At 51.3% G+C, this 23,400-nt stretch overlaps 6 protein-coding genes across 7 annotated transcripts; 2 read left to right on the top strand and 4 right to left on the bottom strand.

Annotated features, from left to right (window-relative positions):
- Positions 1–126: 126 nt before the first annotated feature.
- LOC103986119 (ammonium transporter 1 member 3-like) lies at positions 127–2,061 on the bottom strand. The gene has a single exon (XM_009404013.3). It carries the CDS (start codon positions 1,739–1,741, stop codon positions 347–349), a length of 1,395 nt encoding a protein of 464 aa, XP_009402288.1. The 5' UTR covers positions 1,742–2,061; the 3' UTR covers positions 127–346.
- Positions 2,062–2,127: 66 nt separating this feature from the next.
- LOC103986121 (pentatricopeptide repeat-containing protein At2g29760, chloroplastic) lies at positions 2,128–4,690 on the top strand. The gene has a single exon (XM_009404017.3). The coding sequence runs from the start codon at positions 2,268–2,270 to the stop codon at positions 4,515–4,517; it is 2,250 nt and encodes a 749-aa protein (XP_009402292.2). The 5' UTR covers positions 2,128–2,267; the 3' UTR covers positions 4,518–4,690.
- A 202-nt stretch (positions 4,691–4,892) lies between these two features.
- On the bottom strand, positions 4,893–10,144 carry LOC135674830 (uncharacterized). Of its 2 annotated transcripts, none has more exons than XM_065185042.1 (6): positions 9,481–10,144; positions 9,098–9,340; positions 8,870–8,981; positions 7,251–7,365; positions 5,485–6,417; positions 4,893–5,356 (listed from the first exon to the last, which is right to left on the bottom strand). In XM_065185042.1, the coding sequence occupies exons 2-6, from the start codon at positions 9,258–9,260 to the stop codon at positions 5,096–5,098; spliced, it is 1,584 nt and encodes a 527-aa protein (XP_065041114.1). In that variant the 5' UTR covers positions 9,261–9,340; positions 9,481–10,144; the 3' UTR covers positions 4,893–5,095. The 2 variants fall into 2 exon arrangements, with proteins under 2 accessions (XP_065041114.1, XP_065041115.1); XM_065185043.1 differs by having other exon boundaries at positions 9,098–9,317.
- An 851-nt stretch (positions 10,145–10,995) lies between these two features.
- On the top strand, positions 10,996–12,640 carry LOC135674831 ((S)-8-oxocitronellyl enol synthase CYC2-like). Its single transcript, XM_065185045.1, has one exon. The coding sequence runs from the start codon at positions 11,152–11,154 to the stop codon at positions 12,409–12,411; it is 1,260 nt and encodes a 419-aa protein (XP_065041117.1). The 5' UTR covers positions 10,996–11,151; the 3' UTR covers positions 12,412–12,640.
- A 259-nt stretch (positions 12,641–12,899) lies between these two features.
- LOC135581095 (auxin transporter-like protein 1) lies at positions 12,900–16,715 on the bottom strand. The gene is made up of 8 exons (XM_065185044.1): positions 16,334–16,715; positions 15,824–16,028; positions 15,539–15,724; positions 15,235–15,347; positions 14,930–15,113; positions 14,737–14,834; positions 13,612–14,077; positions 12,900–13,359 (listed from the first exon to the last, which is right to left on the bottom strand). Exons 2-8 carry the CDS (start codon positions 16,010–16,012, stop codon positions 13,132–13,134), a joined length of 1,464 nt encoding a protein of 487 aa, XP_065041116.1. The 5' UTR covers positions 16,013–16,028; positions 16,334–16,715; the 3' UTR covers positions 12,900–13,131.
- A 3,590-nt stretch (positions 16,716–20,305) lies between these two features.
- On the bottom strand, positions 20,306–22,634 carry LOC135675194 (uncharacterized). The gene is made up of 2 exons (XM_065185468.1): positions 21,120–22,634; positions 20,306–21,000 (listed from the first exon to the last, which is right to left on the bottom strand). The coding sequence occupies exons 1-2, from the start codon at positions 22,616–22,618 to the stop codon at positions 20,757–20,759; spliced, it is 1,743 nt and encodes a 580-aa protein (XP_065041540.1). The 5' UTR covers positions 22,619–22,634; the 3' UTR covers positions 20,306–20,756.
- Positions 22,635–23,400: the final 766 nt, after the last annotated feature.

The following is a 23,400-nucleotide window of genomic DNA, read 5'->3' as shown; positions in this document are numbered from 1 at the left end:
GTCACCTGTAACATACAAAGAGAGGGCAAGGTTCCCCCATCCATGTTGGAAGCTCCACCTCCTGCGCTCTCGGTTCTCAAGATCCTTTTCCTCCGGTTAAAAGCTCGAGCTAATGTTCGACTCGGATTCAATCTAATCGACGACGGTTAGGTCGTGTTCATTCAGTTTTCTTTTCATCCAACGCATCACGCTTGACAGACGAAAGAACGACGATACATGACCGCACATTCGTCATCACCAATACTATCAAAGCCGACACGAGGCCCAATCAACCAACGAATCGCCTCCTATCCAGCGAACTCGCACCTACCAATCTCTCTATCCATCATCCGCTCCAACTCGCGGGTCAACGGGTCCCATCCGCGATGCTCGTGTAGTCCGCGTAGAATCGTGGGTGATGTTCTTCCGGGTGCGCCACATAAGCGTAGCCGCCATGGCTGGAGATGTCCAGCCCCGCCAGCTCCTCGTCCACCGATATCCTCAGCAGGTGTAGTTTGTGCAGCACGTAGAACAGCGGCGCCATGGTCAGGCTCACCCACCCTACGATCACCACCACCGCCACCACCTGCGCCAAGAGCAGCCCCCATCCGCCCCCCAGCAGCAACCCGAAGGGCCGGCTAACCCCCACCTCGCCCGACTCATACGCCTGCACCACCAGCTCCTCCTTGGCGAACAGCCCCGTGAAGATGAGCCCCCACGCCCCGCACCCGCCGTGCAGCGGCGCTGCCTCTAGTGGGTCGTCGAACCGTAGCTTCAACGCGAGCGTGTTGAGCCCTATCAGCACCCAGGCGGCGAAGAACCCGCAGACTATGGCGGCCCAGGGCTCGACCACGGCGCAGCCGGAGGTGATGGCCACGAACCCGCCCAAGAGCCCGTTGCACACGTCCAACGCGTCCCAGTGTCCCGCCAACAGCCGGCGGCCGAAGAGCGTCACGAGGCCCGCGGTGGAGCCGGCGAGTGCGGTGGTCACCGCCGTGCGCCCAACCCCTGTCCAGTTCCCCTGGTCAGGCGCGTCCGGGTAGGGCACCAGGATCCGGGCGTAGGACCCGGGATTGAACCCGAACCAGCCGAACCAGAGCAGGAACGTGCCGAGGACCACCAGCGTCGCGTTGTGGCCGCGCATGGGGACGGGCTTCCCGAACGCGTCGAAGCGGCCGACCCGTGGCCCTTCGATCACCGCCCCCCACAGGCCCGCGATCCCCCCCACCAGGTGGACCACCCCGCTCCCCGCGAAGTCGATGGCCCCAGACCCGAAAAGCAGCCCCACGCCGCCGGCGCTCGGGCTGAGCCACCCCTCCGACGACCACACCCAGTGCGCCACGACCGGGTACACGAACCCCGTGAGCAGGGAGGAGTACACGAGGTAGGCGCTGAACTGAGTGCGCTCCGCGATGGAGCCGCTGGTGATGCCCGCCACAGCGATCGCGAAGGCCCACTGGTAGAGGAAGTAGGCGTAGTCATAGGAGTCGTTGGGGACGTGGTGGAGCGCGAAGAAGGAGGTCCCGATGAAGGGGTTGGAGCCGCCGAAAGCGAAGGCGAAACCGAAGAGGTAGTAGGACACGGTGCCCACCACGGCGTCCACCACGTTGGTGAGCATGACGTTGAGGGCGTTCTTGGCGCGGACGGAGCCGGCGCAAAGCATGGCGAAGCCGAGCTGCATCACGAAGACTAGGTACGCCGAGAACAGGAGGTATACGGCGTTGATGGACTCCGTCACACTCGTCTCCCATGATGTCGCCATGGTTTTGCTGCTCTGCTGCTACTGCTACCCCCACGGATCGGGGGAATCTCCGGGGAGTGGTCCGGTGGGGTTGGAGAAAGTAAAGCCTTTGGTGTCAGCTAAATAGCGGTCATTGAATGGTAGATGACGAGCGGAGACCAACCATTTATGGGTGGCCAAGGAGCAGCACAGCGTGCAAGAACAGTGGATCGTGTTACCGATCGGGCTGTAGAAGACCGTGAAGTTTAGCTGCACGCATCCATGGAAGACCGCCAACCGCCATCCACCCACGCGCGTGCGGGCCTACCGGAGTTTCATTTCCATCTAATGTTCCGTTTGGATATTATATCCATGTGTGATAATGCTTAGTGACACGTGCCATATGTCGATTTATATTTTTAGAAAAAGCGAATGAAATAGATTTTTCGGCCTTTTAATTCTTAATAATATTGCAATTCTTTCGATTCGTGACAGTTACGTGAACGCGCCCGTTAAATCTGTTCTCTCGCCCGATTCACACCACACTTGCAGTAGGAGCTCATCCTCCATGGCGACTCGGATTCTGCCATCCCATCCTTCGGCGCTTCCTCGTACACACGACCCCAACAACAACGGCAGCGGCTGCAGCAGGAGCAACAACCTCCCTGTTAGGAGGAAAGCCGAGGACCATCCGGTTCTCGCGCTTCTGGACGACCACCGGCGCCTCGACGCCGACGGCATCAGGCGAATCCACGCCCGCATGCTTCGCCTTGGCCTCCTCGGCCACCCTTACTCGGCCAGCCGCCTCCTCGCCGCCTGCTCCCTCTCCCCCTCCGCCGACCTTCGCTACGCCCGCCGGGTGTTCGACCACATCCCCGCTCCCAATCTCTTCACCTGGAATATCATCATCCGCGCCCACGCCTCCGCCCCCGATCCTCGCCTCGCCCTCCTCCTCTTCTCCAGCTTGCTCCGCCACAGCCCCCACTCGCCGGACAAGTTCACCTTCCCTTTCGCCATAAAGGCCGCTGCCGAACTGGCGGCCCTCCGCGAGGGCGCCGCCCTCCACGCGATGGTCGCCAAATCCCCCCTTTTACGTTCCGACGTCTTCGTCCTTAACTCTCTCGTCCACTTGTACGCGGCCTGCGGGGACTCGAATCTCTCCCTCAGGGTGTTTGAGAAGATTCCTGAGCGAGACGTCGTGTCTTGGAACTCCGCGATCACTGCTCTGGCGCAGGGCGGTCGCTGGGACGAGGCTCTGCAACTGTTCGAGGAGATGGATGGCGAGAACGTGAGGCCCAACGACGTGACGATGGTGAGCGTTGCTTCAGTCTGTGGGAAAAAGGGCGACTTGGAGCTTGGCAAGCGAATACATTCTTACATTGAGCGAAATGATATTAAGCAAAGCTTAATACTGGATAATGCCTTGCTCGACATGTTTGTGAAGTGCGGAAGCTTGGCGGACGCCGAGTCGCTTTTTGATGGCATGGCCACCAAGGACTCCATCTCATGGACCACGATGCTCGTCGGGTATGCAAAGTCAGGGCAGTTCGATGCCGCGCGCCGAGTGTTCGATGAAATGCCCAGGCGTGATATTGCTTCTTGGAATGCTTTGATCTCGTGTTATGAACAGAGTGGTCGTCCGAAGGAAGCTTTAGATCTCTTCCATGAATTGCAGCATGCCGATGCTACGCCTGATCAGGTAACACTGGTTGCTGCACTGTCAGCTTGCTCCCAATCGGGTGCACTGGAGTTGGGCTGTTGGATCCATGCGTACATGGAGAAGAACAACTTGGAGCTAAATTTTCATCTCACAACTTCGCTGATCGACATGTATTCCAAGTGCGGAGACGTGGATAAGGCCCTCCATGTGTTCGGCTGTGTGAGCAGGAGGGATGTGTTCGTGTGGAGTGCCATGATTGCAGGGCTGGCAATGCATGGAAGGGGAAGAGAAGCTTTGGATCTCTTTGAGCAAATGGAGGAGGCCAAGGTGGAGCCGAACACCGTAACCTTTACCAACATATTATGTGCTTGTAGCCATGCAGGGTTGGTCGAGGAGGGCAGGCTGTATTTTAGCCAAATGCTTCCTGTCTATGGCATTTCACCGACTGCCGATCACTACAGTTGCATGGTTGACATCCTCGGCCGTGCCGGGCGATTGGAAGAAGCCAGAGGGTATGTGGAGAACATGCCAATGCCGCCGGGCGCTTCAGCATGGGGTGCATTGCTCGGAGCCTGTGCCGTTCATAAAAATGTCGAGTTGGGTGAGCTTGCATGTAAACGACTGCTGGAGTTGGAGCCTAGAAATCATGGAGCCTATGTGATTTTGTCTAATTTATATGCCAGATCAGGAAAATGGGATGCTGTTGCCATGCTGAGGAAGTGGATGAAAGACAGTTCACTGAAGAAGGAGGCAGGTTGTAGCTCCATAGAAGTTCATGGTGTGGTGCATGAGTTTTTGGTGGGAGATATATCTCACCCTATGAAGGAGAAGATATATCTGCAGTTGGAGGATATGGCGTCGAGATTGAAAGCAGCTGGTTATGTACCCAACAGAAAACTTGTCTTGCAGGATATAGAAGATGATGCGAAAGACAAGGCACTATGTTTACACAGTGAGAAACTGGCAATTGCTTTTGGACTTCTTAGGACGTGTTCGCCGGCACCGATACGGATCACAAAGAATCTTCGTGTATGTGATGACTGCCACTCGGTTGCCAAGCTTGTGTCTGGTATATACAACAGGAACATAATCTTGAGAGACCGGTATCGGTTCCACCATTTTACTGGAGGTTCCTGTTCATGTATGGATTATTGGTGAATGCTGCTCAAGAATTGTACATGAGATCTCTGCTACAGATTGGGTCATGTATGAATTAACGGTGAATGCTACTCAAGAATTGTACATGAGATCTGTGGATGGTCAACGTCCTTAGATTAATCATCCTTTCAGCAAGCACAGAAACACTGTTTCGGTAGCTTGAATTCTGATGATCCAAATCCCAAAATAACATGCACTGTGTATAGGATTTGGATCGTCTTTCCAAATCCTGAAGCTGCACAAAAAGAAACAAAACAAAATCCGAAGGTCCATAGTATCGGAAAACTGCAGCACGCATTGAAATGAAATCTATTGGTGATAGATCCGTATAAGGAGAATGATGAGTCACGAAGCTGCATGCCAGAACGTTGAATATGGAAACAACTGGTTAAATTGAACCGTAAATACCAACAAGAAGCAGTCTGACACAGATCAAACAGGATGACATGTAGTGTCATCCAATAATCCCAGAAGAGGCTCCTTTTGTAGCTATTCTGATGACAATTCATAAGGGAAACTAATGCATCCACCTAGATCGCACATACTTAAATTGGGATGGAGCTCACTCTTCTATTTATTTATCTGGAAATGGAGAGAGCAGAGGAGCACCTGACTCCCTTGTCACTGGTAAGATCGTCTTCAATTTCATTTCGACCAAGACAGGTCATGTTGTTATTGACACTTTGTTCAGAACTGGTTGTGCTGCTTGTGGTGAGAGGAGAGCCTGAAGCACTCACCGTCCTGCTTCTTGTGGAGCCTGACCTGACACTATACACAGACGATGCTGGAATGTTTGCCATCAATGGCCTCAGACTGTTGGGAATACTCCTCCTTATATCCTGCATTTGCAAAGGCATAAATCTCAAGTTACAACATCAATCATGAAAAACATGAGTAACAAGCTCGGAAATGCAGAATGTTCTGATAGGTAGATAGCAAAAGAGATACGGATGAAAATACAGAATACCATATGCCTGAATGCCATATCCAAAGATTGTTTTGATAGTGATCTCCCAAAGCCAGTGCTATCTGGTGAAACACAAGTTTTGCCGGAGAGGTTATCATTGGTCAGTCGTTGGTTGTCTTGCTTTGGGGGTGCCAGTCTTCTCACGTTCGCTGTGCGTTCAACCATCCTGTTACCAAGCACAACTGGGTTCGAGTTGTCGCTGTCACGTGCTTGCCGCTTGCTTGGTGCTTGAACAGAACCGCCTTTATGAGCATTACCATTAGAGACCCTTCCTCTGGATGGAGAGCAAGACTGCCTCCTTGGTCGAACATTGGGTCCAGGCTCAACAGATGATGATCGACTGCTGGGTCCTCCAGGTCTACCCCGAGAAGCTGAGGAGGGCCTCTCAGACAGTGAAGTCCTTAAGTTGGGGGGTGTATCGAGAGAAAAACCAGGAATATCTGAGGGTTTCAATGGTCGAGGTTTTATGGTCGGAGAGCTTCCACATGGTGGTGCCGAACTTCTAGATATTGTTGAACCTGACCTCGTTACAGAAGATGATCTTCTTGGTGGAGCAGAACTGACAGGTGCAGTAGATGGGGCAGAAGGTCGCCTCGTAGGCGTAGTTGACCTTGATGCAGGCTTGTTGGCCGCTGATACAGATGGCCTAGCCGTTGGTGTAGATGATCTAACAGGTGTTGATGATCGCGACGGAGGAGCTGATGATCTTGAAGGTAAAGTAGCTCGAGAAGTGGGAGTGGAAGGTCTGGCAGGTTTTGAAACAGCAGGTAATGCAGGGCTTCCAGTTGGAGTTGCAGGTCTAGATACACCATGAGTGGGTCCACCAGACGATGATGGCCTGCGAGTTGCCGCAGCAGATGAGTTCAAGACAGAGTATGATGGCGGTTGCCTCGATGCCAACAGGTTCCTTGATGGATTTGGAGCATTTGCTAACTGAAAAAGCAGAACAAAGATGCAGAAAAGTAACATTTAATCAAGGAAATGCAGCAAAGAAGCGCATTGCAGAAACATAAATATATATATGCATACACATTCTCCAACAAATATGAAAGATATTTGTTCCACTAATAATCTGGTCAGATGTATGGTTATAATTTAGTATATAATGCAAATAGAGATGTATTGCCATGACCTGGTTTGATGGGATAATTGATCTATTAAATTTTTGTCTGAACCACTGATTAAAAGTGCTTAAGTCAAATTTGCAATTGTACATCCATCAAGTCCTTATAAGTCAATTCAAATCTTTACACACGTCCAATGACAACTAAACTGAGTCATTCCATCACTGAAGTATGACCAACAAAATGTACATAAACAATAGCATTTAATATCATAAACTCAATAAAAGCAATTGACCTTTTTTACGGTAGGCAATTGTCTAAGAGATGCAAATCTTTCCAAAGTTTTCTTAACCATAAAAGTGATAGGTGCACTAATTAAAATTGTTACAAACTTTCTGACAAATGATACGGCCAAAGGAGTTCCAAGGATTAGATATTTAGTTAAGAAAACACTATTAGGTTATATGCATGCAGCTGAATGACAGGAAAAGATCAACATAACAAATACAAAAAAATTGGATTTATGACATTGTTGTTGTGAAGTTACTTCGAGCAAACAAACACCATTGGAAACTATCGTATCCATACATTTAGTAATAATAGTATGTGAATCATAAATTCATGATTTCTTTTGTGGATTCAAAGTAATATTAACCCATACACAAGATTTGTGATGTGCAAGCTCTAGATTAAAATGCTCACCCGAGATCTCAGCACTGTGGGACGAGCTTTTGGAATCCCATTCTCTCTCGTAGGAGATCTTTTAGAATCAGTATCCAAAGACAGAAAAAGTGGAGTACCTGGTGGTGTAAGAAGCCTGGCCAAAAAAGACTATGTCACAAAAGGTACAAAATAGTAATTAGCCAATCGGATAATTCTCAGGTAAGTAAGATCTTTATGGTACTATTATAACCTCATGAATGAACCCACAATATGTAATTGTGTTTGCCAAGTCCACATATTACAAGGATCATGCCATCATATGAAATCATAATATCTGACATTAGATGCTGCCAATTTAAGAATTTATCAAAATCCATGAAGAAAATAAAAAATGTAGACAGGGAAAGATAAGATTAATGCTTTCAAATCATGCAATATGAAACATGAAACAAGTAGACACTTCTTTGTTCTCTATATATGACCATAATGCCAATCATATATCATCAACCATGAATTACTCCACATAACTACACTCTTGTCCTTCCTCCCTTTCAGCTGAATAGGTTGCTGACAGAGATAATTGTATAAATATCTCAGAAGACTGGATCTGAAGTGTTGAATTCTGTCGTATGTAGATCCGTAGGATCATGCAGTCAGACTTTAGTCTCCATTCAGTGATTCGCCATGTTAGAATATAAAAGAATAGCTCACCTACAAGATTAAGACTTTTGATGAACTAGTACTCTGGCATCAAAGCGGGAGGTCCTAAGTTCAAATCTTGCACTCTACAATTTTCTTCGCCATACGATTCACTTTCCATATTTTGTGCTTGAACCATTTAGCCAGCCCACACACTAGGAGTATTAGAATATAAATATACAAATGTCATCCCATTACAAGCTTAAGCTTTTAGAAGCTTTTACAGTAGTTATAAAGTTCATATGGCATCCTTCCTATGTCATCCATGTGCCATGTGTACACACGAGGAAAAAAAAATATAAATGATTAAACACACAAAGCTGTCAGGCGAATTCCTATTCATTTATTTTTAGTTGGTGCTGCCACTCGCAATAAATGAGTTGGTCCAACAACCTATCCATTATAGATGGAACTATGACATAAAGTGATGAGAAGCTCAAAGAAAAGTATGGATGATAAGCCTTCAAATAGGTTCAGGCTAGTAATGTCATTTGGCATTGCAGCACAACATAACAAGAACCATAGCATTGTGCGCTGCAACATAGCTTGGAGCTTTAAATTGTCATAAAGTGGTGACCTAAACTGAGGAAATAACAAACATGAAAGAAGTATAAGGGAAAAAAGAAGAAAAGAAAACCAAAATTATTGGGGAATAACAATATTGGAATGCCCAACAACAGCCACTGCTTTCAAATCTGATGCAGTGAAGCTTTACTCAAATGGACAAAGAATACTTGGACATAACTGGTATAGTTATATAAAATTGCAAGACGAAAGAAGATCGATGCATCCAACGAAATGCATCTCACCGGAAAACCAAACCGCAAGATTGACAGTAATAGAATAGGCGATGAGAAATCACATTTCTGATTTGGGTTGACGATTTTAACTCCACATGTAAGGATGACATGGATAACAAGTAGAAAGCATAATTGGAAAGCAATACATTGCGAGAGTACCAGTCATAGTCATTCTTTCCGTTGTTGGAATTCAGGAAGTCATCAATACCCGCCTTGCGCGCAGGTGCTGAAGCGCCAATCCGGAATTTGGGAGCACTGCCAGGTTTAGATCCTACAGTCCAGAACGACAAGAGCAACCAAAATGAACGCATTGCTAGCAAGTAATCTCTATAAGAAACTGGTCAATAATAGCGAGAGTGGAAGTGAAGCCTAATGAGTGTGCGTTACCCAACGGCGGATCGAGTTCGCCGGTACTGTGCAGGCGAAGGTCTCTTCGCTCCTTCTCCAGTTTCCGCATCTCGATGAAGAGGGCGAGCTCCTCGTCCGTCTCCTTCGTCAATGTGCTCCCCGGAGCTGGCCTCCTAAGGCTCCGATTCATGCTTTCTTCCATCAAACCACCGAGATACTATTTCCCCCCAGTCCAAGACACCAACCTTTTCCAAGCTATCTGAAATCGCCCGGCCGTTCAAGCTACACGTTTTCAAAATAGAAGTAGGAAATAAGGCAGATCGCGACGCTGAGCTCGCAATTGGGCGGAATGCCGAGTGTGGACGGTGGAGACGGAGCAGCTGAAGACTGCCAGCGAAAACCTGACTCCCCTGTCTGCTCACCTGGAACGGTGACAACGCCGTCGGGACTCGATTTCTCGGCAGGAGGACGGGGGAGCCAAGTCGATCGCTTTCGGATCTGGGAAATGGTCGTGGAGAGAAGGGGGAGACAGAGGCGAGCCGCCTCGCCTCCGTCGTCGGAGGGGAGGGTCGAGCGAGAAAGGAGGGCGTGCCTTCCCTGCTTACAGTAGCTCAGGAGGCGGCCCATTCAATTTTCTTTAGTTCGCGTCCAGAGTCGCGTCCCTCATTGTGTCTCCAGCTTTGAATGAAAGGGCCACGTGGACGCATCGAAACGCCCTGCCTAGCAGTTGCCATCACGAGGGCACGACGTCACCCGAAAACTCAAAACAAAAACACTTTTCCTACCCGAAATCAATTACTCCAAACGCTCCCGACTCAGATCGACACATTGGAAGGAAAAGCCTAAAAGACATATACGCGAACACCTGTCGTGCAAGGCTGCCGGTACATGATACTTCATCTCCACCCAGCGAGGCTTCGACGGGGAGGAGGAGGGCAGAGGTGTACAGGGTGCCCCGTGGATGTACCCTCGCCCTCCGGCCGCATTCGCGTCCGTGTCCAACGGCGTTGCATTGGCCCTGAGGGTGACGGAGGAGGAGGAGGAGGAGGAGCACCCGGAGCAGTTGATGAGGTGTCCGCTGGCGCTGCTGACAATGCTGTCATTGCCGTGCCGCCGCCAAGACCCACACGGCGCCCTCATGTAGGCGTGCTCTTCCTGTGATCGCAAAAATTGTAGTCATATACTTCAATTTTTTATTTTTTTATTAAATACCCCTCCAATTAAGTTAGTGATAGGGAATAAATTCATCACTTGGAATTGGCATTTGATCATTTAGTCAAATTAGGATAATAGCATCATATACATCGAGTCCCGCATGCTCTAACTGGACTCATGTTTTGGGACTCGAGAGTTTGACGTGTCGATGACATGGTGCTGATGTGTTGGGTAGACAACCCATTCATTATCTTAAGGGCTCGATCGGTCGGTATGTCAGGTACGTGTGTGACGTCGTTATCACCTTGATAAGGTTAAATAGAGGCATGCTGTGCCCTTGATAAACCCACCAAGGAAAGCCGTTCTTTGCGTTCACTTCTATGAAATCTTTTAGCTCGGTTAAGCAACTGAGTTGGGTGCTTCCGAGGTGGCATGGAAGAGACTCATTTCTTTACTGGAACGTGGGGAAGAGTGCAGGATGTGAAGACTATCATGGCACGATACCTCGTTGTTTGCCCTCTTGTTATTTCCATCTGTCTGCGCAACACTTTCTTTGAACGCACGTTCCGCTGTAATTTACACATGAAATCTTCCATGTGTCCGTTCTTTTACGGAGAGTTCGAGAGGTAGATCTGCCGGCGCCGACAGTGTCGCTTCTTATGGGCTGGCAATTTGGGACGGAGCTGAGCGCAACCTAGCACTTTTGGAATCAATGGGCCGAGGGTCAACCTATCATTTGCAAGTTGGTCGTAAGGGATAATGGAGTGATAGTTCGTTTATTATTAGTGAATGAGTAGTACCTGCGGCATCCTGCGCCAGTGGAAGCAAGCAAGTGGCGCCTCCGACGGAGAAGGTCGCTCTGACATGGTGCATGTGCGGCTGAGCGCCGCAAAGATTTGATAAACCCAGGGATTGTTCGGTGTAGTCGAGCGACGACGATGATGATGATGTCGTCGACAGCAGCAGCGGCGGCGAGTGGAGCCGGAGGCGGAGGCATCCATGGCGACGGGAGTGCGGCGAATGTGGCGCTGGTTGCGGGTGCAACCGGTCTGGTGGGCCGGGAGCTGGTGACCGCCCTCCTCCTCTCCGCCTGTTCTCGCGAATGGAAGTTGGTCTACGGTGTCGCTCGCTGTCCCCCGGAGACCGATGACGATGGTGATCGGCACGGCGACAGGTACCGCTTCGTGGCGTGCAATATGCTGGACCGCGATGAGACGATGGCGAAGCTGGGGCCACTGGGGGACCGCGTCACGCACGTCTTCTGGGTGACATGGGCGAGCCAGTTCCCGCTGAACTCCCAGGAATGCTGCGACCAGAACCGCGCGATGATCTCCAACGCCCTCGACGCCCTCCTCCTCCCCTCATGCGGTGGCGCCTTCAGGCACTTTGCCCTACAGACCGGCACCAAGCACTACACACCCCTCGAGGCGGGCGGCAGCGGTTCCGGCTGCTTCGATGAGGATAGCCCCCGGGCGGTTGGCCGAGACGTGCGCAACTTTTATTACGTGCAGGAGGACCTGCTCGAGGAGAGGCTGCGGGGGCGTCGGATAAGCTGGTCGGTTCACCGCCCAGGGCTGTTGCTGGGCGCATCTCGGAGGTCCCACTTCAACCTGGTGGGGAGCCTGTGCGTGTACGCCAGCATCTGCCGGCACCTGGGCCTCCCGTTCCTCTTCTACGGCAACAGGCTCTGCTGGGAGGAGCCGTCCCTGGACGCCTCCGACGCCAGGCTCGTCGCCCAGCAGCACATTTGGTGGGCCACCTCCTCACCGGAAGGTCGCCAAGGCGAGGCCTTCAACGCGATCAACGGCACCGCTTTCACTTGGAAGGAGGTCTGGCCATTGCTGGCCGCCAAGTTCGGGATGCTGCCGCCTGCTGTAGCGGGCACAGGCACCAGCGGCGGCGACGTGGACGCAATGTTGGAAGACCTGGTGTCGGAGAGAGCGACGTACGTGGAAGTGATGGGAGACAAGGGCGGCGCTTGGGAGGAGATCGTGGAGAAGGAAGGCTTGCGATCCACAAGGATGGAGGATCTCGCCAACTGGGGTTTCCTGGACGCCCTGTTCGGCTTACCTTTTAAGATACTGGCCAGCAACGCCAAGGCCCGTCGCCTGGGTTTCACCGCAATCTATAGGACCCCGGAATCCCTGCTCTACTGGGTGGATCGCATGAGAGAAGACCGTCTCATACCTTCTTGGTAACAGCTCCATATGTACGATCTCTTGTCTCTGTTTAGTATGGAAGGCAAGAATTGGCTCTCCCGTCGTTGGAGTTTGTCTACCGGAGAGCATAAATAGGACGTTCCTCACCGGCATGTCTTCTCCGCCCTCATCGATGATGGAAGGAGGTGCATTTTGTGCACGAATAAATTGTTCTTATAAATGTGTCTTTTTTTAAGTAATTAATTTATTCAGTTGTCTAATCCAACGAGCACATTAGTATGTTGCGTTAATATATATCGGATATATATAATTCGTGTTAGAGATGAAAATTCCATGAATGCTGCATTCGCTCCACGTCACCACACAGCCAGCGCCCTGCTGCAACCGGGGGTAGGCGGAGCGGCCCAGCGAGGGCCCGAGGCCACCATGTTGAGGAGAGGACAGGGGCTCTTTGTATCTGCCAGGATGGGATTCGCATAAAGGGAAATGTGAGAGAAGTAGGATGGAGAAGAAGAACTCAATCGATGTTGCTGTGGTCAAGAAAAGCTGCAACCCAGTTATTCTAGCAATCGTTATTGTAACACTAGACAAAGTTCCAACGCGACAAGGAAAACGATGAGACGAGGGAGGGGAGATGAATCACGTACACAAAAGGCATCAAACACGAATGGGGCATGGCATCAGAGCCCACCACCCGACCATTCCCTTTCTTTCGTATTAAGAAGCATTGTGGAGAAAGTCGCAGGCGTCACACTACATCTAATGGCGCTGCTGCTGTGGTGCGAGGGCAGGGGCCGGCTGGGGCTTGGGGCACTGGTAGCACTTGGCGAAGAGACCGAAAGTGTCGATCTGCCTGACGAAGTTGGTGATGCTGGCCCAGCCGCCGAGGCCGAAGCCCACCACGAGCACCCACCCCACCACGAAGGCGTTCACCACGTACATCGCCGTCCAGCTTGGTAGGATGAGGGGCGGCTTCTCTGCGGCATTCTGCAAGCAACAAAGACGGATGGAGGAAGTCAGACCGATGGGGTCTTAGTGGTTGTTTGATTAGACCTGACTTCTAGACATGGAGGAGAGGTTAAGAACACCGAAGGGGACTTCTGGCCGTCCCACCAAATGCTGCTATTGTCTCCATCAACCATTCAAAACGCCAGCCTTGGACGTGGATGGCGCCACCGAGCGAAGTTGCTGACGATTAATCGAGATTAAAGCTAAGGGCAGGGGCAACGAGGACGGTACCTGTCGTGCGGATGGTGTTCGGTAGGTGAGCATATGAGCCAGGGCCGGAATAATGTAGACGGTGAAGCTGACGAGGAGAGCCCCCACCGCGGAGTTGATGGGCCCGAAGAAAGGGAAGATGATGGCCAGGAACCAGATGGGGATGACCACCGGGAGACGGGCGAGGGCGCGCAGGCAAATGCTCCTGGTGTCGTGCATTCCGATCACCTTCTCCCACACGAAGTAGAGCGGGGTGCTGGCGAAGCCGAAGGTGATGAACTGGTGGATCAGCATCAGGATGACGGCGGCGTCCCTCCACCGCGACTTGGGCAGCAACGAGAAGGCGTTGGAGTGAGTCAGAAGCTGGTCGCCGAAGGCCCAGTACATGGCGGCCGCCGACGGCAACGTCAGCGTGAAGACGTACAGCGTGGCCAGCAGATAGATGTACTTGAACTTTTGTGGTTTCCACATGGCATGCATGATCTCCCTGCAGGTTCGCAAGAGGTACACAGTAAGTAAATCTCCAGCGATCATTATGCATGAGGGACACAGGTACGGACTGCTCCCACCATGATTGGGTCAGGAGGATTAGCTTAAACAATTAGGTCTTTGAGTTACAGCACCATCACTTAACCACTGGACAGCAGAATCTTATTGTCGAAAGGATCATCAGAAACTGCACCTAGACAATCTTCTTCGCAGTGAGATGCAGTGAGATAGATGATGATGACGACGACGACATGAGAAATGCATGTTACCCTAATGTTTTCTTCCTAAATTACAGTATCTAGTGCTGCTTAAGCCCCTCCTCCAATTGATCATAATCTAACAAATCATATGAAGGCTTTCGCTGCTGCTAAACAGCGTCCTACTGTAAGAGGAGAGGTGATCGGTGAAACAGGGTCTCTTCCTGCCATGCGAGGTCGGCCCCATGTGCCCAGGTCATCACCGGAATCATCATGGAGCTCCCCGGCAATGGCATCGGCTCCGCCGTTTCGTCGTCTCGGCGCGAAATAATAGATGGGAGCAGTTAACGTGAATGGCAAACATGAGCAGCAAGAAACAGAGCACTTCTTTACTGCAATCTAAGATTGAGACTCTTGCGCTGCTACTGATCCCTATGCAGGCAGTGAAGCAAGCACTCACACGGTGACGGCATGCCCGCCGAAGGTATAGAGTATGTTGGTGGCGCCGGTGAAGTAAAGCACGAGCTTTGTTGGACCGGAGTGGACCACGCCTTCCACCTGCATCGTCCATAGGAGCAAGAGCATCTAAAGCCGGGGAAGAAACAGTGATCGACGGACAAGCCAATCACATCAGGGCTGCGGATGATGTTTACCTGGCCGTGGACGGCGGCGGCTATGGTGAGGTACCAGGCGGTGTAGGTGGTCATGCCGAGGCCGAGGAAGGACCATATCCTGTAGTTGTGGAACGAGGGTATGAACACCGTCGTGGCGCAGCAGGCGCCGAATATGTACGTCCATGTCCTCTTGTCCAGCCGATCGTTGATGTAGTATATGTTGCTACCCCACACCAAATCAAAGACCCAAAACTTGAATACACGATCAAGCAAGCAATGCGTGATAACGATGAAATCGGAACCCCAAGGGAAGGGGGAATTGATGCAAAGAGAGAAACCGATACCTGGCGCAGGCGATGAGCTGAATGACGGAGCCGAAGAGAAGGAAGGTACAGTTGAAGGCAAGGCCGGCGGCCTTCCAGTACGGCCCCAGCAACCCATCAAGCACCTCGTACCACTGTCACAAATGAACAGGGGCAAGCGGTCTGCTCTCAGTCGCTTTAGTGGAAGATAGTGAAACCGAGGGATTTGCTAGCTTGGAATCTCGGGAAGCTGGGTGTTGGTGGGGATAAATGGAGGGGAAGCGGAAGCTGAGGAAAGAGAAGGGTACAAGAAATTGAAGGAGGGGAACGGCAAGGGGGACCTGACCTGGATAACGTGGTTCTTGAAGCTGACGTTTTCCTTCTCCTTTCGGGTGCGGTACTCGATGTACAGTACGCTGATGAGGTAGGCAGTCCAACTTCCGAGGAAGCCGTAGAACAGCTGAAGGATCACGCCGGACAGCATCCCCAGCTGCGAGAAGGAGTACGGCAGCGTCAACAGCACCTGCGCCACCTGCAAAATCGCCACCGATACCCCACACCAACCACTCCACCCGTCAGCGGAGAAGACGACCCTTACGAGCTATCAGAATCATGAATCAGTATCAAGTACTTGATTGGAGGCGCAGCTGAACCAGGCGTCCCAGGCGGAGCCGCCGTGCCAGAGGAGGCTCTTCATGCTGAACACCGAGGCCGTCTCATCGTCCTCCTCCTTGCCGCCGCCCTGCTCTGTCTCGTTGTTGAAGGTGGTAATGCCGCTCGCCGCGATGGCAGCTTCTTCTGCTTGATTCTGTTGCGGCATCCTGCTTCTCTTCTCCCTATGAGACGATAAGAACACCTCAATCAAAACAAGAACCATAAGGCTATTCGGAAGAGTAGAAATCGAATCGAAGCAGCTTAACCTGCTACCGCATAAGATAAATCCAAGTCTAGTGAGAATATATTGGTTGCGAGTGAGCTGATCGATACACGCGCTCTCCTTAAAACACTGTAAACTGGAATTATTGGACGAGCGTCGCGGCAGGCACAGGTTGTACAGTAGACGAAGAGAGTGGCAGAAAAAGAAGGAAAGAGACAGGGAAAGAAGAAAGAAGAGGGAGAGAGAGAGAGAGAGATCCATTACCTTTGCGCTTCTCGTCCCAACACCTAGCGTCCACGCTCCCAGCGATCTCCACGAAAGAGAAGAAATAGAGACAGTTGTTTGCAGCCCTTTAGCTGAACCGGTCGTCTCGCCGTGTACGATTTCTTCGTCGCAAGAACAAGCAGGCGCTCGAGACCAAGAGGGAGGAGAGGTGGAGATACTGATGCAGAGGAAAGGCCGTCTCCCTCTTGGGTTTACTGAATGGGCAATCTCCTGCAGCGGTGGGACTGTCAGGAGCTTCTCCGGGACTTGGATCCCTATGCCCAAAGGTTTCTTATGCTGCAATCATCTCCCTCTCTCTGTCCTCTCCTCTCCTCTCCTCTCTGACAGCTATCCGCTGGATTGACTACTCCAATACTGAGATCTCAATGAATAGAGAAAAGGAAAAAAAAGGAAAACATAGGTTGCTTTCCCCATTAAGGTTCGCTTTTGCTCTTGCATGGACATTATGGTCAAACATCCTCCAGTGTACCTATGCGCGTGTGTGTATATATATATATATATATATATACATACTTCACTGTGGTGTTGACTGCACCATAGAATCTGGTTGGAGATCCAATCCATATACTCCAAATTAATCAGTGATGGAAATGGGTGTCGCCATCGATTGCCACTGTTAGAACATGCCTTCAATCATATCGGACTAAAAAAAAAAAAAATTCTAAATACAGAAATGATTTCCTTAATGAAGATGATATATGTGTATGAACAAGAAATCATGAATATGTGTTCATTTATAATGATCAAACGATCGCAAGTAAATAATGAGGAGGCCAAAGCGGATAAGTAGTTGAGGGTGGCGTGATGTCGGCGTCAACATAAACCATGGGAGGAGGAATTGTTGAAGTGAGTGAGATTTGGTGCTTGGGCCTCTCTCTTCCTTCCACGTTCAAATCAAAGGAGAAAAAGGTGCCACACTTGCTTGCTATGGTCCCAAGACGACGGGGATCGGATATGGAGGATACCATCATCACCTGCTATGGATTTTTGGTCCCACCTCCATTATTCTTTTCATGAAATCTAGTGGTGTTATTCTCGAACAATGCTTGTAATTATAATTGTGTATGATTATATGGTCCAAATAAATAAATATATCGACTCGAATAATTCAACAAGTACGAGTCTTTTGCAGTCCAGCCCACACCATCTTCTTGTCGTAGTCATCATCCCCACCATCATCCTTCTCTCTCTCTCTCTCTCTCTCTCTCTCTCTCTCTCTCTCTCTCTCTCTCTCTCACTCTATCTCTATACATATAGATAGATATATATTTTGGGGTATCTCCACCTACTTTTGTGATGATTAGAGATGCCAATGATGTTGAAGAGATAAAAAAAAAGGGGAAAACATTACTGGAATGGATCATTACAAATGGTAAACATATCACATATGGCCGTGTCCCTCTTTAATTATAGAGCTTCCACATCCACCAGTGGATCGACAAGGACTAATAATAAGTTGTGGGCGCAAGAGCATGTGAATGGCGATCTCATTGTCGTGAACAGCTCGATTAGGAGCTGAAGACACATCAAATGGCATCATTGGAGAGGTGATATGACAAATTCCTCACTTGCATTTGACTCTAATCTCTCTTGACAATGACTCGTAGTGATCTTGTGATTCACTACAAACATACCACAACAAGTTCATGATCGGTTTTTCGCATTATATTACACTTAATTTTTCTTTTTATTTTCCGAGGCTCTTATAATAACGTCTCCACCAATCGAGATGGGTGGACTAAGGATGCGATCACGGCGCTGTGGGTGTGGCTGCCGATGGTTGAATCTGGTGATCGGAATGCGCGTGGCCCGTGAACGCTGCGCCGGGACCGCTCGCGGACGGGGTGGGCTCCTGCGACGCCGACGGCTTTAATGGCGTGAGGACGACCGCAGCGAGAAGGACGAGCGCAGCAACTGTACATCTAAAGAGAATGCCATCTCCGCCCAGACGCTAACGCCCCAACCACCACGAAGAAGACGGTGTTCCGTCCTGAGGAGAGGAGGACGGTAGCCTTCACCTGCTCACACGGTCCAAAAGACGTCCTCGCCAACACTCCGCTGCAGGCACTCACTTCCCGAGAGAAAGGCAGCGGAGAACAACTGAGAGCTAGTCATCTTGTTGTGGCCATCCCTCTCCTCTTCTTCGTCTGCCCCACAGATTTAGATAAGGTGAGTCCACCACACGCACGGCCTCCAATTAAGAGAAGGTTGCCAGGCGAGGCCATCGTCCTCCGGCCCTTCTTAATGGGCGACAACGATACATGCCCACCACCTACTTGCGCAATACTACGTACGCTTTAGTGGCCGCGGATGGTCCGCTTCGCTGTTCTACTCGGAGCTTCAAAAGAAAGCTGGATCATGCGGCATGTTGAAGACAGCCGAAGGATGGATCTGTCAAGCCTTTTCTTACGCGCTGTTGTCGTCTCCACGACCCGGTTCACAGTGAAAGTTCCTTGGGTTGACGTCGCTGCTTTCCTAGCGAAAGGCTATTCTGAGCGAGCAACAGTGCACCATGAATCATCGTCTTGGATCGGAGATCTCCTGAACCGAGATCCGATGAACATGGAGGGTCCGACCTGCGTCCTCAAAGCAACATCTTCTCATCCTCTTCCCACCGAACGCATCATCAATGTGCTTTCGGTGGTGGCACAAAGCCTTGAATCGACGGCATCGACCTCTATGATCCCGAGCTCAAGTGACAGAGGACCCTGAGAGGGGAAGAAGCCTGAAAAGAAGAGAGTGAACTTGCTGGGGAAGATCGAGCTATACACAGAGAAGAGAAATAGGAGTACGCACTGACGTCGGAAGTCAACTCAGTGAGAATGTAGAAAATTCCAACTGCAGATAATCGAATCGTCAACTCCATAAAATTATCGAATTGGAAGCGAAAAATATTCTTTTAGTAAATCCATCCATTCCCTCATAGCGTGACGAGACATGCTGTGGATATCCAGCGGGAGCTTTCCAGGTTTGCTTGCACCTTGGCAGCAACTCATTCTGTGCTTTGTGCTTCAGCATTCCATTCCATTCCTCCGGAGAGAGAATTCAAACGGTAGTACCAGTCCGATGAAGATGTAGACAGAGCACATATTCTTTCTTGGCATCTAATAATTTGTTTTGGCTGGAGAATATTGCTGGCTGAGTTGCTGCCATCCTGCAGTTGATGCCAACCTCGGGTGTCCAAGTTGATGAAGAACAGCGACATCGATGCCAACCTTCAGGCAAATACTCGACCGCAGGAACTAAAGAAGACACGATTCATGAGAGTGCTGTTAATGCCCGTATTCCATCATTCTGCAGACCGAGCAAGTCTCGAGGCACGACTAGATCTACTCCTGATGGCAAACACATAGATTAAGATTCTCACGCTTCCCATTTAGTGTTGTTCTACTTGTTGTTATTCTCCCTCGTAGCCTACGTAAGAATGACAGGCACATCCGGTGAGCAGAGACATGACAATATCATCAACGAGCACAGCACATCCAGAAAGAATCACAAGTAGGTTTCCAAACAGTGGATGACGCACTACAGGAAGTAAAACTGCCCAAATCTATGGCCCAACACACAAACGAGCCTATCCAAAATCTCCCATACGTGCAATTTTTTGTCTGCCACACTAATGGACGCATAATATGTTTATTCAGATATGTAGTTCGATAAATACGAATATACACGAAGAAAAACTCAAGAAACACTAACGGTTTGGAAGAACAATGCGTGGCGTTCCTTGCCGACCAAAGTCATGAGATTGTCTGCGTTTGAAGTATCGCCGAGAACGATCATCACTTGTTGCGTCGCTCGCCCTGGAGTCCCGTTGAGACCGTGAAGTTTCTCAGGCTGGCTTCATCTCTCGAGTGGGTCTCGAAGAATACTACCAATCCCTGCAGTTGGAAGCAGAAGGAAGCGTCACAATCTCCCCGTTAAAACGTCACATTATGGTGCACAAAAGCGAAGAGAAAGGGGCATTGAAACCGAGTTACGGACAGCAGGTGACCCTCCCGAATCGCCACCTTCGTTCAGATCGGCGTGTTGTCTTCCGCATTGCCCCCTCCAAACCTCTTATCCGACGTCTCCTATGTTACGAACTCGCCCATGTGCTCCACGGCAGAAGCTGCTGCAGTGCACAGTCGAGGAGTATGATGTGCAGCATCCACCGGCCGCAGCTGCAGCTGCAGCTGCTTCACCATCTCGTCCGTGAGGTTTCTCAAGTCTCTGCTACTTCGTAGCAAGTCTTTGCAGCAGCTTCCTTAATGCAATTCCAAACTTTATATATATCTATTGTATATACATAATATTTAGATAGCAGATCTCGGAATCATTTCCTGTTTATTATTCTTGCGTTGATGTGGTAGTGAAGGTGAATTATTATTGCTATTCGTTACTTGTTGGTGGTGGTGAGTGACTACTGGTATGCGTCGTTGCAGTCTAATGGGTAGCAGGTGCCGTCGCCGCCGGTGTTCCACAGGAAACGGGCGTAGTTGGCGTTGTGGACGCTGTTGCTGGGATCCGCGTCAATGGCTTCCAAGTAGGTCTCCTCCGCGGCCACAAGGTCCTTCCTGGCCAGCCACAGGAAGCTCGCGTACCGACTCAGTGCCTCCGCGTCCGCCGGCTCCAACCCCGCTGCCTTCTTGAAGTAGTATTCCGCCCTGTCACATGCCCGTCATCCACACCCGTCGGAGTCAGCTTTCCGGGTTTGACACATTTCGACAAATAGCTTGCGATAGTGGGGAAGGAAGCGGGGACCAGTTAGTGTCGTGCCTTTTACCTGTTGTGATCGCGGAGGACGAGATAGAGGAACTGAGCAAAGTTGGCGAGCAGAAGAGCGTTCTCAGGGTCTTGCGACAGGGCCTGCTGGTACATGATCTCCGTCTGCAAGTAGACCGGGTAGTCGTCGGGCGCAAGCTCCACCGTGATGGGCGAGACGAGCCGCAGCAGCGTCTCCCGGTCCATGAGCGCCGCGTCCCTCGCGTCCGCATTCATCCTCGAAACTTCCTCCAGTATCCCTTTCCAAACTCTCGCTTCCTCCGCCTCCTCATCCACCGTCGCCTCTGCCACAAACGCGTCCTCTCCCCCTCCTCCCTCTTCTGTGTTCACCACTGCCGGCGCCCTCGACGTGCCGTCGTAAATAATTTTTCGGTACGATAAAGATACGTCATCCGATCGCCCATCGTCCGTGGCCCCCGCCACCGGCTTCGCGTTCCCTCCGCCCCCCGCACCGGTTCCTCCGATGGAAGCAGTCCTTTTTCCGATCGAAGAGAACAACCTGATGGAGGAGCGTTCTTCGTGGTTTTGGCCAAGGTCTTCCATCACGATCATCGACTGGATCGGCGGATTGGGCGTGGCCATGGCGGCGTCATCGAGGTGGCCCATGGAGTAGACGGTGAAGTTGGCGAGCAGGAGCATGACGGAGACCATGAGGGTCGGGGTGCAGGAGAAGATCTGCTGGAAGAGCCAGACGAAGGAGAAGTTCATCTCCCGCTGCACCCGCGCCAGGATCCCCTGGATGTCCTCGCGGTAGATCACCTCCCGCATTTGGAGCGTGTGATTCTGGAGCTCGCGGATCATGAACACCATGGTCGAGAAGGCCCGCTTCACCGAGCAGCAGGCCGACTCGCCCGCCTCCAGGAACCACCCCTCCTCCCACCGCTTCTTCCGCTTTATGATCCTGAGCGACAGCGGCAGCTCCATGCTGTTCGCGTTCTTCTCCACGCTCGCCGGCACGATCTGGTCGGGCCAGTCTGGCGACACCGGGAAGACGGGGAGCCACGGCGGCTCCGTCGATGGCTCTTGCTTCTTCGATTCGGGCGGAGACGAAGGCGCGGGTCTCGAATCGGAGCAGAGGGACGCAGTGGTGGCCAACACATCACCTTCTTCACTCCACGACTCAGAATGGATCGCGTCGTCTTCGCTGCCATCACCTTGTTGCCGTTGGAGATCGAGGGCCGTGTCCTCGAGCCTCTGCCCCAACACCTCATTTTCGTCCTCGTCCTCGTAGTCGCCACCCTTCACCGCGAAGCGCTCGATGCTGGCGCTGAAGGCCCGGCGCAGGACTCGCTCCTGGCTTCGCCTTCCTCTCCCCCACAGAATCTCCAGCGACCGGGTCCTGCACAGCTTGGCCGAACCGATCCCGAGGAAGGGCGAGGCGAAGAGCCGCTTAACCGGAGACGAGGCCACGGCGGGGAAGGCGGCCCGCGAGGCCGTCGGGGTGTTGGTAGGCGTCAGGTGCGGCCGGTGCAAGCGTGTCCCTGCGGCCTGAAGTCCCATCTCCGCCAGCCCTCGTCCTCCCCCCTTCCCCCCTGACGACCCAACCCGAACGCAAACCGGACTCGTTCAAAGTCAAAACAAGAGATGCCACAAAAGAATCGCCGACAACTGCAGAAGAACGCAAAACAACAGGCCCTGGATCCCCCCACGATGGCCACCACCGCCCCTCCAACGCATGAGTTCACAATGGAACGACAATGACGTAGGGAAGAAAAAGAGGAAGAAGATAACAACTTGCCGTGCTCACCGACGAAGCCTGGCGGTCTTCCGACTATTTGGGATCTGGGAGAACGACGAGCGGCAGGAGAACAAGATGCAGTCCAAGCCCATCTTGGCCCGATGAGGTGTCGCAATAACTCCGTCATGTATTTTTCTACACCACCCATTCGTATCGGTACGTTATTCCAGACTTGGTGATTGGGGGACTCGACACTGACCCGACCATGGATGGAATTGAGCTCCCTCGCGAGCCTGCCCGCGTCAACTTCTTCCTCTTCGAGGAGACACTGTCAGCTGCACGCAGACATCACGAGAGACAGGGTGCACTTCGCTCGTACCCATCGGAGCACTACCTGAAATCGACTACGCTTCTGGTTATTCCAACAGGAGATGGGCGGTGTCCAGATGAGGATACTGTGGAGAGTAGACGATGATGGGTACGCCATCGACATCAACGTCGAACGAGAACGTCATGCCAAGATATAATATACCGCAGGTCTTGATTCTCTGCGTGACTGTTTCCAAAACCATACCCTCAGATGTCTCTACAAAGGGTGATCATA

The sequence above is a fragment of the Musa acuminata genome, chromosome BXJ1-5 (assembly GCF_036884655.1).
Source record: "Musa acuminata AAA Group cultivar baxijiao chromosome BXJ1-5, Cavendish_Baxijiao_AAA, whole genome shotgun sequence".
Taxonomy (NCBI): Eukaryota; Viridiplantae; Streptophyta; class Magnoliopsida; order Zingiberales; family Musaceae; genus Musa; species Musa acuminata.
This window is presented reverse-complemented; position numbering and strand designations above follow the sequence as displayed.

What these genes read in the sequence shown, in the direction of transcription:
- LOC135675194 (XM_065185468.1), bottom strand. Translation starts at nt 22,618, where the DNA reads ATGGGACTTCAGGCCGCAGGGACACGCTTGCACCGGCCGCACCTGACG. An exon ending in GTCCTCCGCGATCACAACAG is followed by an intron (nt 21,001 to 21,119) that starts GTAAAAGGCACG and finishes GGCATGTGACAG; the next exon opens with GGCGGAATACTACTTCAAGA.
- LOC135581095 (XM_065185044.1), bottom strand. Translation starts at nt 16,012, where the DNA reads ATGCCGCAACAGAATCAAGCAGAAGAAGCTGCCATCGCGGCGAGCGGC. An exon ending in TCAGCTGCGCCTCCAATCAA is followed by an intron (nt 15,725 to 15,823) that starts GTACTTGATACT and finishes GCGATTTTGCAG; the next exon opens with GTGGCGCAGGTGCTGTTGAC. An exon ending in TCAAGAACCACGTTATCCAG is followed by an intron (nt 15,348 to 15,538) that starts GTCAGGTCCCCC and finishes CATTTGTGACAG; the next exon opens with TGGTACGAGGTGCTTGATGG.
- LOC135674831 (XM_065185045.1), top strand. Translation starts at nt 11,152, where the DNA reads ATGATGATGATGTCGTCGACAGCAGCAGCGGCGGCGAGTGGAGCCGGA.
- LOC135674830 (XM_065185042.1), bottom strand. Translation starts at nt 9,260, where the DNA reads ATGGAAGAAAGCATGAATCGGAGCCTTAGGAGGCCAGCTCCGGGGAGC. An exon ending in CGAACTCGATCCGCCGTTGG is followed by an intron (nt 8,982 to 9,097) that starts GTAACGCACACT and finishes TCTGGACTGTAG; the next exon opens with GATCTAAACCTGGCAGTGCT. An exon ending in CCACAGTGCTGAGATCTCGG is followed by an intron (nt 6,418 to 7,250) that starts GTGAGCATTTTA and finishes CTGCTTTTTCAG; the next exon opens with TTAGCAAATGCTCCAAATCC.
- LOC103986121 (XM_009404017.3), top strand. Translation starts at nt 2,268, where the DNA reads ATGGCGACTCGGATTCTGCCATCCCATCCTTCGGCGCTTCCTCGTACA.
- LOC103986119 (XM_009404013.3), bottom strand. Translation starts at nt 1,741, where the DNA reads ATGGCGACATCATGGGAGACGAGTGTGACGGAGTCCATCAACGCCGTA.